At 47.8% G+C, this 15,211-nt stretch overlaps 1 protein-coding gene across 1 annotated transcript; it reads left to right on the top strand.

Moving 5' to 3' along the window:
* The first annotated feature begins 12,244 nt into the window (after nt 1-12,244).
* LOC130332583 (histone H4) lies at nt 12,245-12,630 on the top strand. Its single transcript, XM_056553744.1, has one exon. It carries the CDS (start codon nt 12,319-12,321, stop codon nt 12,628-12,630), a length of 312 nt encoding a protein of 103 aa, XP_056409719.1. The 5' UTR covers nt 12,245-12,318.
* The last annotated feature ends 2,581 nt before the right edge of the window (nt 12,631-15,211 follow it).

Here is a 15,211-nt window from a genome sequence, read left to right as displayed (position 1 = left end):
CTAATTTATGCAGGAAAAGCCATCAACTGCCGAGCCGAGAAGTTTGTGACGAGTTGAATTTACTGTAGTTTGCTCATCTCTAAGTATTATATTCAGAGGGCGCAGTGGGTGGTAGTAATATATTCAGAGTGTACAGTATGTGTTGGTATTATATTCAGAGGGTACAGTATGTGATAGTATTATATTCAGGGGTACAGTAAGTGGCAGATTTATATTCAGAGGGTACAGTATATGGTAGTATTATATTCAGAGGGTACAGTATATGGTAGTATTATATTCAGGGGTACAGTATGTGGCAGATTTATATTCAGAGGGTACAGTATGTGATGGTATTATATTCAGAATGTACAGATGTGTGGTAGTATTATATTCAGTGGGTATGGTGTATGGAAGGTTTATAATCAAAGAGTATAGTGTATAGTAGTATTATATTTAGAGGATACAGTGTCTGGCAGGTTTATAATAATACTTGTTTTCATATAGAGGATGAGAATGCGCTGACATAGTGAGGAGACGTCTGGGCGTCACATTCTAGAGAGAGAAGTTTTAGCTGGACCAGGCGGTATGTACCATCTGAATTAGATAAGGGAAGACTATAGAGAAGACGTCACTGATATCGTTGTACATTCTCCTCTCTATGTCCTATCAGAGCTGTAGTCGCTTGTCAGTTCTACAGTTATGGTCAGTGAAACTACAACTCCCAGCATAACCTCACCACTGCATAAAGGAGTACTCTACTGGAAAACATTTTTTTTAATCAACTGGTGCTACAAAGTTAAACAGATTTGTAAATTACTTCTATTTAAAAATCTTAATACTTCCAGTACTTATTAGCTGCTGTATAAGCGATTCACAGGAAGTTATTTTCTTTTTTAATTTATTTTCTGTCTGACCACAGTGCTCTGTGCTGACACCTCTGTCCATGTCAAGAACTGTCCACAGTAGGAGCAAATCCCCATAGCAAACCTATCCTGCTCTGGACAGTTCCTGACATGGACAGAGGTGTCAGCAAATAGCACTGTGGTCAGATTGGAAAGAACTATGCAACTTCCTGTGGAGCATACACCAGCTTATAAGTACTGTAAGTATTAAGATTTTAAATAGAAGTAATTTAAAAATCTGTTTAACTTTCTGGCACCAGTTGATATAAAAGTAAATGTTTTCCAGTGGAGTACCCCTTTAAATAATTCTGGGAGCTTTATATTTAAATGGTGAAAACTTCTTTAACACTTTCCCATTCTGTGGCAACTGGTATATCTGATTATTATACTGGAATTTCTCACAATGCGCTACAACAGTGGTGTCTGTCACAACAGGCTAAAAACTTACTGGGGGGAGGGGGGAGGTATGGGGGTGACACCATTTTCTACCGCACCGGGTGACACCATCCCTAGCAACGCCACTGCACCACCTCCCTTCCCCCCCGTATCCCATCCTCAGTCTCATCATCACCTCATACACCACCACCCAGCCCCCCATACCCCATCCTCAGTCTCCTCAGCACCTCATACACCACCACTCAGCCCCCCCAGTACCCCATCCTCAGTCTCCTCATCACAACATACATTACCACCCAGCCCACCCAGTACCCCATTCTCAGTCTCATCATCACCTCATACACCACCACCCAGCCCCCCCATACCCCATCCTCAGTCTCCTCATCACCTCATACACCACCACCAAACCCCCCTGCACCCCATCCTCAGTCTCCTCATGACCTCATACACCGCCACCCAGCCCCCCCAGTACCCCATCCTCAGTCTCCTCATCACCTCATACACCAAAACCCAGTCCCCCCTGCATCCCTTCCTCATTCTCATCATACACCACCTCCAAGCCCCCCGTACCCCATTCTCAGTCTCCTCATCACCTCATTTACCACCACCAAGCCCCCCGTACCCTATCCTTAGTCTTCTCATCAACTCGTACATCACAACCCAGCCCCCCATCGCCTATCCACAGTCTCCTCATCACCTCATACACCACCACACAGCCCCCCCCCAGTACCCCATCCTCAGTCTCCTCATCCCCTCATATAACACCACCCAGCCCCCCCATACTGTATCCTCAGTCTCCTCATCACCTCATACACCACAACCCAGCCCCCCTGCACCCCATCCTCATTCTCCTCATACACCACCACCCAGCCCCCCGTACCCTATCCTCAGTCTCCTCATTACCTTATACACCACCACCCAGCCCCCCCAGTACCCTATCCTCAGTCTCCTCATCACCTGATACATTACCACCCAGTACCCCATCCTCAGTCTCCTCATCACCTCATACACCGCCACCCCCCCTCCCCCGTTACCTATCCTTAGTCTTCACTATAGTCTTCACTCTTCACCTCATACATCACAACCCAGCCAACCCGTACCCTATCCTCAGTCTCCTCATCACCTCACAGTGGCGTTGCGACCGGGTGACACCAACCTAATGGGGTGACACCGAGACGCTCCACAGCACCCACCCCACCACCCCCCATATGTGCCCGACCGGCCTCCCATCCGTCAGCACCCCCCCCCCCCCCGCGGCCTTCACCTGCGCTGTGTGTGCGGGTGCGCCCGTCCGTCAGCAACCCCCCCCTTTCACCTGCACTGTGCACCCGTCCCTCATCACACCCCATCCCCCTCACCTTCACCAGCACTGTGCCCGGCCTCCGCTCCCACGTCTGCGCCATATCCTGACGTCACACCGCATGGCCGTGCAGGAGGACATCAGTTACGTCACTCGCAGGGCGCCCGGTGAGAAGGAGCGCTGCGCTGGATGGGTAAGTGTGTGTGTCTCTCTCTATCTATGTTTGTGTGTGTGTGTGTGTGTGTGTGACTGTGTGTATGTGACTGTGTGACTCTGTGTGTGTGTGAATGTGTGTTTTTTTGTGTGACTCTCTGAGTGTGTGTGTGTCTCTCTGTGTTGTATGTGTTTTTTTTTGTGTGTGTGTGTGTGTGTGGGGGGGGGGGGGGGGGGGGGTAAACCAGCGATCTAATGTGGGGAGACTTTGACCCATTGTGGGGAACCTGCAAGGGTACCTGCGGCCTAATGTGGGGAAACTACTACCAAATGTGGGGTGTCTATGCTACCTTATGTGGAGAATCTGTTCTACCAAATGTGGGGAGTCTAGGCTACCTTATGTGGGGAGTCTATGCTACCTTATGTGGGGAGTCTATGCTACCTTATGTGGGGAATCTGTGCTACCAAATGTGGGGAATCTATGCTACCTAATGTGGGGAATCTGTGCTACCTAATGTGGGGAATCTGTGCTACCTAATGTGGGGGAACTTGTACCTACCTAATGTGGGTTAACTGGTACCAAATGTGGGGAATCTATGCTGCCTAATGTGGGGAAACTGCTACCTACCTAATGTGGGGGAACTGCTGCCTACCTAATGTGGGGGAACTGCTGCCTACCTAATGCTCCCCCCCTGGCAGTAGCACCCTCATAATCCACCAGCAACACCCCCCCCCAGCAGTAGCACCTCCATCAGCAGATCATGATGGTGGATGATGGCGGTGATCCTGCCGATGGATGATGGGGGAATACTGCCAGGGGGAATGGCCAGTAGCACCCTCATCATCCTCCAGCAACACCCCCCCCCCCAGTAGTAGCACCCCCATCATCCACTAGCAACACCACCAATACCCCCCTCCCGTGGTAATAGCATCAGCTAACGGATGTTGAGGGGTGTTACTGCGGTTGTGGTATTATATTCAGACGGTGCACTGTATGGCAACATTATATTCAGAGGTCGCAGTGGGTAGTAGCATTATATTCATGGGGTGCAGTGTGTGGTAGTATTATATTCAGAGGGTACAGTGTGTGGTAGTATTATATTCAGAGGGTGCAGTGGGTGGTAGTATTATATTCATGGGGTACAGTGTGTGGTAGTATTATATTCAGAGGGTACAGTGTGTGGTAGTATTATATTCATGGGGTGCAGTGTGTGGTAGTATTATATTCAGATGGCACAGCTTTTGGTAGTATTATATTCAGAGGGTGCAGTTTGTGGTAGTATAATTAGAGATGAACGAACTTACAGTAAATTCGATTAACCACGAACTTCTCGGCTCGGCAGTTGATGACTTATCCTGCGTAAATTAGTTCAGCCTTCAGGTGCTCCAGTGGGCTGGAAAAGGTGGATACATTCCTAGGAAAGAGTCTCCTAGGACTGTATCCACCTTTTCCAGCCCACAGGAGCACCTGAAAGCTGAACTCATTTATGCAGGAAAAGTCATCAACTGCCGAGCCGAGAAGTTTGTGACGAGTTGAATTGACTGTAGTTCGCTCATCTCTAAGTGTTATATTCAGAGGGTGCAGTGGGTGGTAGAATTATATTCAGAGGGTACAGTATGTGGTAGTATTATATTCAGTGGGTACAGTGTGTGGCGGTATTATATTCAGAGTGTACAGTATGTGTTGGTATTATATTTGGAATGTACAGTGTTTGGTAGTATTATATTCAGTGGGTATGGAAGGTTTATAATCAGAGAGTATAGTGTATAGTAGTATTATATTTAGAGGATACAGTGTCTGGCAGTATTATATTCAGAGGGTACAGTGTGTGGCAGTATTATATTCAGAGTGTACAGTATGTGTTGGTATTATATTCAGAATGTACAGTGTTTGGTAGTATTATATTCAGTGGGTATGGAAGGTTTATAATCAGAGAGTATAGTGTATAGTAGTATTATATTTAGAGGATACAGTGTCTGGCAGGTTTATATTAATAATTGTTTTCATATAGAGAGTGAGAATGCCCTGACATAGTGAGGAGACGTCTGGGCCTCACATTCTGCAGAGAGAAGTTTTAGCTGGACCAGGCGGTATGTACCATCTGAATTAGATAAGGGAAGACAATAGAGAAGACGTCACCTGTAGTCACTGATATCATTGTACATTCTCCTCTTTATGTCCTATCAGAGCTGTAGTCACTTGTCAGTTCTACAGTTATGGTGAGTGAAACTACAACTCCCAGCATAACCTCACCACTGCTCACAGGGGTACTCTACTGGAAAACATATTTTTTTTTTTAATCAACTGGTGCTACAAAGTTAAACAGATTTGTAAATTACTTCAATTTAAAAATCTTAATCCTTCCAGTACTTATTAGCTGCTGTATAAGCGATTCACAGGAAGTTCTTTTATTTTTTAATTTATTCTCTGTCTGACCATAGTGCTCTGTGCTGACACCTATCCTGCTAAGGACAGTTCCTGACATGGACAGAGGTGTCAGCAAATAGCACTGTGGTCAGACTGGAAAGAACTACACAACTTCCTGTGGAGCATACACCAGCTTATAAGTACTGTAAGTATTAAGATTTTAAATAGAAGTAATTTAAAAATCTGTTTTACTTTTATATTAACTGGTGCCAGAAAGTTAATGTTTTCCAGTGGAGTACCCCTTTAAGTAATTCTGGGAGCTGTATATTTAAATGGTGAAAACGTCTTTAACACTTTCCCATTCTGTGGCAACTGGTATCTCTGATTATTATACTGGAATTTCTCACAATGCGCTACAACAGTGGTGTCTGTCACAACAGGCTAAAAACTTACTGGGGAGAGGAGGAGGTATGGGGGTGACACAATTTTCTATCTCACCGGGTTACACCAACCCTAGCAACACCACTGTCACCTCAAACACCACCACCCAGCACCCCCCCCCCCCACAGTACCTCATCCTCATTCTCCTCATCCCCTCATATACCACCACCTTGCCCCCCCATACCACATCCTCAGTCTCCTCATCACCTCTTACACCTTAACCGAGCCCCCCTGCACCCCATCCTCATTCTCCTCATACATCACCACCTAGCCCCCCCCCCGTAACCTTTCCTCAGTCTCCTCATCACCCCATACACCACCACCCAGCCCCCCGTAACTTATCCTCAGTCTCCTCATCACCTCATACACCACCACCCAGCCCCCCCTGCACCCCATCCTCAGTCTCCTCATACACCACAATCCAGTCCCCCCTGCACCCCCTCCTCAGTCTCTTCATCAACTCATACACCGACACCCAGCCCCCCTTGTAAACCATCATCAGTCTTCTCCACCTCATACACTATCACCCAGCCCCCCCCTGCACCCCATCATCAGTCTCATCATACACCACCACCCAGCCCCCCATGCACCCCATCCTCAGTCTCCTTATCACCTCATACACCACCACCCAGCCCACCCAGGACCCCATCCTCAGTCTCATCATCTCCTCATACACAACCCCCCAGCCCACCCAGTACCCCATCCTCAGTCTCCTCATCACCTAATACATCACCACCCAGCCCCCCGTGCACCCAATCATCAGTCTCCTCATCACCTCATACACCACCACCCAGTCCCCCACATACCCCATCCTCAGTCTCCTCATCACCTCGAACACCACCTCCCAGCCCCCCCCCCCCTCGTACCCCATCCTCAGTCTCCTCATACACCGCCACGCAGCCCCCCAGTACCCTATCCTCAGTCTCCTCATCACCACATACACCACCACCCAACCCCCTTTCACCCTATCCTCAGTCTCCTCATCACCTCATACACCGCCACCCAGCCCACCCCGTACCCCATCCTCAGTCTCCTCATCACATCATACACCGCCACCAAGCCCCCCGTACCCTATCCTTGGTCTCCTCATCACCTCATACATCACAACCCAGCCCCCCCCCCGTACCCAATCCTCAGTCTCCTCATCACATCATACACCGCCACCAAGCCCCCCCGTACCCTATCCTTAGTCTCCACATCACCTCATACATCACAACCCAGCCCCCCCGTACCCTATCCCCAGTCTCCTCATACACCACCACCCAACCCCCCTGCACCCAATTCTCAGTCTCCTCATACACCACCACCCAGCCCTCCCTGCACCCCATCCTCAGTCTCTTCATCACCTCATACACCGCCACCCAGCCCCCCTTGCACCCCATCCTCAGTCTCATGGTACACCACAACCCAGCCCCACCTGCACCCCATCCTCATTCTCATCATACACCACCTCCCAGCCCACCCTGTACCCCATCCTCAGTCTCCTTATCACCTCTTACACCGCCACCCAGCCCCCCCGTACCTCATCCCCCATCCTCAGTCTCCTCATACACCGCCACCCAGCCCCCAGTACCCCATCCTCAGTCTCCTCATCACCTCATGCACCACCACCCAGCCCCCCCAGTAACCTATCCTCAGTCTCCTCATCACCTCATACACCACCACCCAGCCCCCCCCCCCAGTACCCTATCCTCAGTCTCCTTCTCATCAGCTCATACACTGCCACCGAGTCCAACCCCCCCCCCCGTACCCCATCCTCATTCTCATCATACACCACCTCCCAGCCCACCCCGTACCCCGTCCTCAGTCTCCTCATCACATCATACACCGCCACCAAGCCCCCCGTACCCTATCCTTAGTCTCCTCATCACCTCATACATCACAATCCAGCCCCCCGTACCCTATCCTCAGTCTCCTCATACACCACCACCCAACCCCCCTGCACCCAATTCTCAGTCTCCTCATACACCACCACCCAGCCCCCCCTGCACCCCATCCTCAGTCTCCTTATCACCTCATACACTGCCACCCAGCCCCCCCGTACCTCATCCCCCATCCTCAGTCTCCTCATACACAGCCACCCAGCCCCCAGTACCCCATCCTCAGTCTCCTCATCACCTCATGCACCACCACCCAGTCCCCCCCGTACCCCATCCTCAGTCTCCTCATCATCTCGTACACCACCACCCAGCCCCCCCCAGTACCCTATCCTCAGTCTCCTCATCACCTCATACACCACCACCCAGCCCCCCCCCCCCCCCCAGTACCCTATCCTCAGTCTCCTCATCACCTCATACATCACCACCCGGCCCCTGTACCCTATCTTTAGTCTCCTCTTCACCTCATACACCACCACCCAGCCCCCCCTGCACCCCATTCTCATCATAAACCACCACCCAGCCCCCCCACACCCCATCCTCAGTCTCCTCATCACCTCATACACCGCCACAAAGCCCCCTGTACCCCATCCTCAGTCTCCTCATACACAGCCACCCAGCCCCCCAGTACCCTATCCTCAGTCTCCTCATCACCTCATGCACCACCCAGCCCCCCCCCCAGTACCCCATCCTCAGTCTCCTCATCACCTCATACACCATCACCCAGCCCCCCATACCCCATCCTCAGTTTCCTTATAACCACATACACCGCCACCCAGCCCCCCGTACCTCATCCCCCATCCTCAGTCTCCTCGTACACCACCACCCAGCCCCCCCCCCAGTACCCTATCCTCATTCTCCTTCTCATCACCTCATACACTGCCACCGAGTCCAACCCCCCTAGCACCCCATCCTCAGTCAATCCCCCGAGCACCCCATCCTCAGTCTCCTCGTTGTTAGGTACCCCCACTATCTGTGGTCTCCTCATCAACCGCCCCCCCAGACTCATTAATGAATAACCCCCACAGCCCCAGTCTCCTCATCAGTCAGTCAATCAATCAGGCCCCCCTCCCCCTGCCCTCTTTCTCCTCATCAATCACCCCATCCTCAGACTCCTCATCAATGAATAGAACAAACACACAATGTCCTCATGAGTTTATCACCCCCAGACCCCAGCACCCCCCTCCGGCAGCCTGTCACATGTCTCCTCACCTTCTCACTGCAGCGATGTGGGACGGGCGGCTGCACCTGCCTCTGCATGGTATCGATAACACAGGGCCAGAGGCAGGGATGCATCAGGGGCTTTGTGCTGACGTGCGTGCGTGCCGGTGCGGAGCACGTCCACTCCCATCAGCCCCAGCCCCTGTGGGCCACCCTGGCTATGGGGCCTGGTCGCGATTGTGACCCCTGTGACCTCCATAGCTATGCCACTGCCTCTATATGACCTATGTGATGAATATGATCTATTTGGTATGTGATCTATATGATGCAGGGGTGGCGGTTGTTCTGTCTTCTCAGTGGCATCTGGCACAGGAGGTTACATGTTCCATGCTGCTGGCAGACTTGTTGTCTTAGGGGTGATGACGGATCCTACTGTGCTGAATACTCTCTCTGATTCTACACTTGAGGGTGGATAAAATATCCCTGGTTGTTGTCAGATTTATCCCAGTGTTAAAATGCACACTAAGGTATCGGAACACACAATGGGCTTTTTCCAAGCGTTTCCAGAAATTAAATAACCTATAATAGACTGACACAAGAAAGTGTCCACAACATGCTTTATTATTTACAAAAATGATTAAATACAGCAAAATGAGAGCACTCCCATTTTAAAATGGCCCACCCCTAAAAAAACACCAACCCCAAAAACACAAGATGGGGTGCACATATTGGAATATTCCCAGAGACAACGATCAAACAACAGTGTCACATCTCCCTCATAGTGCACGCCATTATGCCATATGATTTACAAACAGTATTAGTTACCTGTTATTGACATGCTGAGGAATGAGAGAGTACACCCCACCACCACCTCAATACGTGTTCTGAATATTTGTCAGGAAGTGGGGGTGGGTGCAACTGCCTGCCTTATAGGGGTACTCCACTGGAAAACATTTTCTTTTAAATAAATTGATGTCAGAAAGTTTATACAGATTTGTAAATTACTTCTATTAAAAAAATCTTAACCCTTCCAGTGCTTATCAGCTGTTGTATACTACAGAGGAAGTTTTTTTTCTTTTTGAATTTCCTTTCTGTCTGTCCACAGTGCTCTATGCTGACACCTCTGTCTATTTTAGGAACTGTTCAGAGCAGGAGAAAATCCCCATGGCAAATCTCTCCTGCTCTGGAAAGTTCCAGAAATTGATAGATGTTTCAGCAGAGAGCACTGTGGTCAGACAGAAAAGAAATTCAAAAATAAAAACTTCCTTTGGAGCATTCAGCAGCTGATAAGTACTGGAAGGATTAATATATTTTAATAGAAGTAATTTACAAATCTGTTTAACTTTCTGACACCTGTCGATTTAAAATAAAATGTATTTAAAGGGTTACTCCACTGCTAGACATCTTATCCCCTATCCCAGCAACGGGACCCCCTTGATCTTCCGCTGCACCTGGCATTCAAAACAAATGCTGGTTTCTTGCGGCAGTGGTGGTTATGTCATGGTTATGCCCCTCGTGAATTCACGACACACACCCCTTTCATAGACATGAATAGAGTGGGTGTGATGTCACCAGGGGGTGTGGCCATGATGTCACAATCACGGCCTCCATCTTTGAGTGATCTAAGAAAAACTTGCTACACTATTACTATACACCACTAGAGGGATCCCTGGGTCAACATGATATAATATGATATAAAGACATAATATGATATGTAAGGAACATGGGGTGAGGGGATTTATCAAATTATTTGGTCTTTTTTTTGTTTACTTTTGTCGCAAATTACCAGGCGCAGTCACTTTTTGCATTTTTTGGTGCGATAAACCTAATTGGTCAGAAACCAAAGTCTTGTATTTCAGTTGAATATTTAGTCAGGAAGGTGCAGTGGTAACAAATTCACTATCTGCAACTTTTCTAAAAGTCACAAATTTTGAGGGCAAAAGGCTTTGAAGAGTCGAAAACCTAAGTAAGCCTGGACCACACTTAAAATATCGTAGAGTCACATCTTTTTTTTTCTATTTGAGCAATAGTTATCAAACACCTTGCGACAAAAACACTTCACAAGAGTTGATCAATATCCCCAATGATATCCATCTTTTACATGGATCATATGAATTAGTAAATATTTACAATCATAATAATTAATATATTCATGATCAATAACTAGTGGATGCATCAATAGTGAGCAATTAAATAATTTAATTTATAATTAGATTGTATGGGTATTAATGTAATCATGGATTTAATTTAAAAAAACTAAACAAAACATTATAAATCCACAGCCCCTGCCCCACAGCTCCAAGGAGATCACATAATTCAGGATCTGGGAGATGGAAAATCTGTAACTCCACATCCTAATATACAAACCCTTCTATATTGCATCACTTTATTATAATGTTTTGTTATATCAAGCACAATACAGATGTATTTATTTGTTCCTGATCCCCTTAGGACACTTATACACCCTGTTTATTCTATACTAGATATAATAACACAGCACAATAATTTCAGCTGCTCTTAAAAGTCTTAGTCACCATCCATAGTTGTATCTATTTGCGCCTCTGTAACTTGTATCAGCACCTGGGAAATACAAATACTTGTTACTATTTGGTAACATGTAAAGATTAGAATACAAAGCTCTCACCACCAGGTGTCGCTATTGTAACACAATGTATCTGATCTGTATAAACTGTAACTGGAAGGATTTATACTGCTGTGATAGACGATCTCTATGGATAGATGTGATTTAAGGAAGTTATGATTTACCCAAATTTGGGGGTACATTTAACTCTTTCGATAGCTGGTTTTGCACATGGTGTTTTATCCATCCTGAGAATTATTGGGCTTATTTGTTTGTATGGTATTTTAATACCAATGCAGCCCCGAATGGAGTCTGATTATAGGGGGCGCTGTACTGCACAGTAAAGATTTAGGGGTAGTGACCGCTGACCGTGATTGGGATATGAAGGGGGAAAGCAAAGAGCAGACATAAGGAGGACACTGAAGGGTTAACTGTGTGGGCGGAGATATTAGCCCCGATACTGGAGGTTCATTGGTTGATCACCGGAGATCATGTGATTGTGATATTCCCGATCTTCGGCTGATCGTTTTCCCGCTCTCTCCCCTTCTATCATATAACACGTGGGGTCAGGCTCTCGGACGATTATTCTCGGTCACTCTCATTGCACATATCGGGGCTCCATATAATGTCGTACAATGTGTGCAGGGTCTTGGTGCCCGGGGGGTGAGCAGTCCTGTAGACCTGGTAATGCTGCCCGAGTGATCGATCCATTCACAAGAATCGTTCTGCCATCTGCTGCTCCCCGCACACACATTATACACCTGACAGATTATTGTGCTGCTATTGATCCTCTCCCATGTGTGTAACATACAGCTCACACACCTGCCCGATCACCATTCCCGCTCGGTACAATGACGACTGCTCTTCTCTACATTGTTGGGGAGAATCGCGGTAAGAAAAAAAAAAAAAAAAAAAACTGATTGCTGCATTTTCCGATTCTAAATAAACGTTTCGTAATGGGCGGGATATTCAAAACCTTCTCGTCTCGTGTTCAGCCAATCAATGAAAAGGGGAGGGGTCAGGAATGTAAATTTGGTTAAAAGAAACGCCCCCGGATGATGTCATATTTGTTACAGTTCTCTGTCTGGTCCGCTCCTGTGCTATATAATCAGGACTCGGCCGCACTCAGTATTCTGCAGTCTACTCGCTACATAGAGAAGATGTCTGGACGCGGTAAAGGAGGGAAAGGTCTCGGTAAGGGCGGAGCCAAGCGGCACAGGAAGGTGCTCCGGGATAACATCCAGGGCATCACCAAGCCTGCTATCCGCCGTCTAGCTCGCAGGGGAGGCGTGAAGCGCATCTCCGGCCTCATCTATGAAGAGACTCGCGGTGTCCTGAAGGTTTTCCTGGAGAACGTCATCCGTGACGCCGTCACCTACACCGAGCACGCCAAGAGGAAGACCGTCACCGCTATGGACGTGGTGTACGCCCTCAAGCGCCAGGGCCGCACTCTCTACGGCTTCGGAGGTTAATTCTGCTTCTACTCGGCTCCATCTCATCAACCCAAAGGCTCTTCTCAGAGCCGCCCACATGTTCTATGGAAAGGCTACAATTCCTTGTGTCTTCTGTACTGAGAGGTTGTGTGATCGGTGTTTTGCTCTTGTGGTTGCGGTGTTTTTTTTTCCCTTTTCTGCCATAATCTCTGCACCTGATCAGTCTATCGGTGTTTCCCTCTATCTGCTCCGGGGGATCTCCTCTGAATGTTCTGACTACTGCCCTCATCTTCCTCCGTGATTCTAGTTACTGTTACAATCTACACTCATCTTCTCCAGATTACATTACTTCCCTCCCCACCATATCAGTCATTACCTCCCTAAAGAGTCCGTGTTATAGAAGATGCAGATCTCCTGATAATATCCGGGTAACAATTATCTATATCCCGCTATCTGGACAAATGAGCCTTCACTCTATAACACCTGTAGGTTAATGGAGCTGTTCACACCCAAGTATATTGTATATATATTCCGCCTGTTCTCATAAGCAGAATCCCGGGATTGTTCTCTGCAGTTAACCCTCTCAGTGCTGAGTTCAGTTACTATAGTGATGTAGATCGTGTCCTCTGCAGTGTAATGCGCCTGTGTGATCGGTGCTGCTGGCTTCAGTCTCCCGACACCTGTGACCGTAATTGGTGCAGAGGACACTGAAGGGTTAACTCTAGGCGGAGTTATAGACCCGAATGTTCGCTCATTGGATGATCACCGCAGTTGACTATTTTGAAATCCCCGCTCTTCTTCTGGTCGTTTCTCCCTTTGTCTCGTCCTCTTCCCTGTACACGTGACTACATTCCTCTGGTTTCTGTAAATAGGAAGAAAAAGGCGGCGGAGGGGAAACTGTTAGGGGCCGATCAGGGGGATTCTATTGAGGCCTTTGCGGTAGAAGGAGAGAGGACACTATGTCCGGGGCTGACATCACAATGGTGGGTGTATACGGGGTCTTCCCTGCAGAGTATATAGAGGAGCCGCGTCCCTGTCCTATTCCAGACCTGATACCGATCACATCCTGCACCCTCCCCCAGCAGCCTGACACCTTCTCCTGAAGAGGAGGCGGCGGGGAAAGTATTTTTGATACATTTTATTGTTCTATGTATTAAATTACTGGAAAAGATCGCCCAGTGTGAACACTGACCGTGCGGTTGTTTTACAATCTATTTTACCTGTCAGCGATCACCGTGTATTTAAACCTGATGAAGTCTTAGTGGGGGGAGAGATTCCAGGGCCCGTCATTGATGAAATCCTTCCCGATCTGGATATAACGCGTGTCCGTGTGAATATAGCGTTAACTATAGAAAAGCCTTGGATGAATCTTCTGAAATTAAAATATGATAACAAAAAAATCAAGATGGAACATAATACCAATAAAACGAGGAAAGATGCAAAAAAAGAAAATAAAACATTGATCATGAAGCATAAAAGTAGTCACAGGGCTAGTAGTATTATTGGTTACAATAGATAATAATCTAAACCACTGAAATGCGTCTGGTTACCCCCATCTATGTCACCACACAACTGGAAAATCATTATTTGCGCAAAAAACAAGCGCTAGATTGTGACAACTTTCAATCATTAACTCTTTAGCGAGGACTCTACTCCAGTATTATCACTGGGAACATCCAGACCGCACCTGGACACCACCGATCTCTCCCCTTCAGGCTTCCATGCACGGCCGGTTTATTCACAAGCTGAGACCGAGACAGCGGGAGGGTGATCGGTGTATGAGTGGGAGCGCTGTGCGGTTATCTACACCAGACTTTTACTTATAATTCATGACTAGAATTAATTTCCAAAGATTATAACCAACGGCAGCTGTGCGAGCATTGCGCATAGGATTAGGATCTTTATTGGTGGCATACACGAGAATGAGGGGGATCTCTCCATTGTTATCGGGTCTGGAAGAAGCGGGAAATTCAAACCCTGAACGTCCTGTGATCAGCCAATGTGTGAGTGTGGAAAGGGGCATTAATAAATTATCATTGACCCATCGGGATTTATATAGAATTAATGCTGCCTATGAGCGGAGAAATACCCTGATACTGTGGTGTCCTCCCTGCTGTGTAGAGTCGGGCTCGGGTCCTTTGTCATTTCATTGTAGTAAACATGCCGCTAAAGGGTTAACAATCAGCCGTGCGCGCGGTCCCGATTACAATGGAGAGATCTCCCCGAGATGTAGAGGCTGATTCTGTGGCTGACTACTACCCTCATCCTCCTTGTTTCTCTATTGTCCCCTCCCAGTCAGTGCACAAAGATTATAGCAGCAGGATGAGTGTCTCATAATAAACCCCAGCGATTCCGATCAATAGATTCCCCGATCAGTGAATGAGGATTTATTGATCGTGGAGAGACGACGTGTGGGCACAGGAGAATATACACCCTGCAGTCAGGGAGAACCGCAGCCGCCGCTCTGATCTCACCCGATCCCGGAGCAGAATATATATAGTATCAATAGACTGTACTGACAGAATAGCGGCCACATAGACAGAAGAGAATACGGGGAATACAGACAGGAGAAGCTCCAGCTCTATTATAGACAATGTGGGTGGCTCTTAGAAGAGCCTTT

This window comes from Hyla sarda, unplaced genomic scaffold, assembly GCF_029499605.1.
Source record: "Hyla sarda isolate aHylSar1 unplaced genomic scaffold, aHylSar1.hap1 scaffold_38, whole genome shotgun sequence".
Lineage (NCBI taxonomy): Eukaryota > Metazoa > Chordata > Amphibia > Anura > Hylidae > Hyla > Hyla sarda.
Note: the sequence above shows the minus strand (reverse complement) of the source record. Positions and strands in the feature narration are given on the sequence as shown.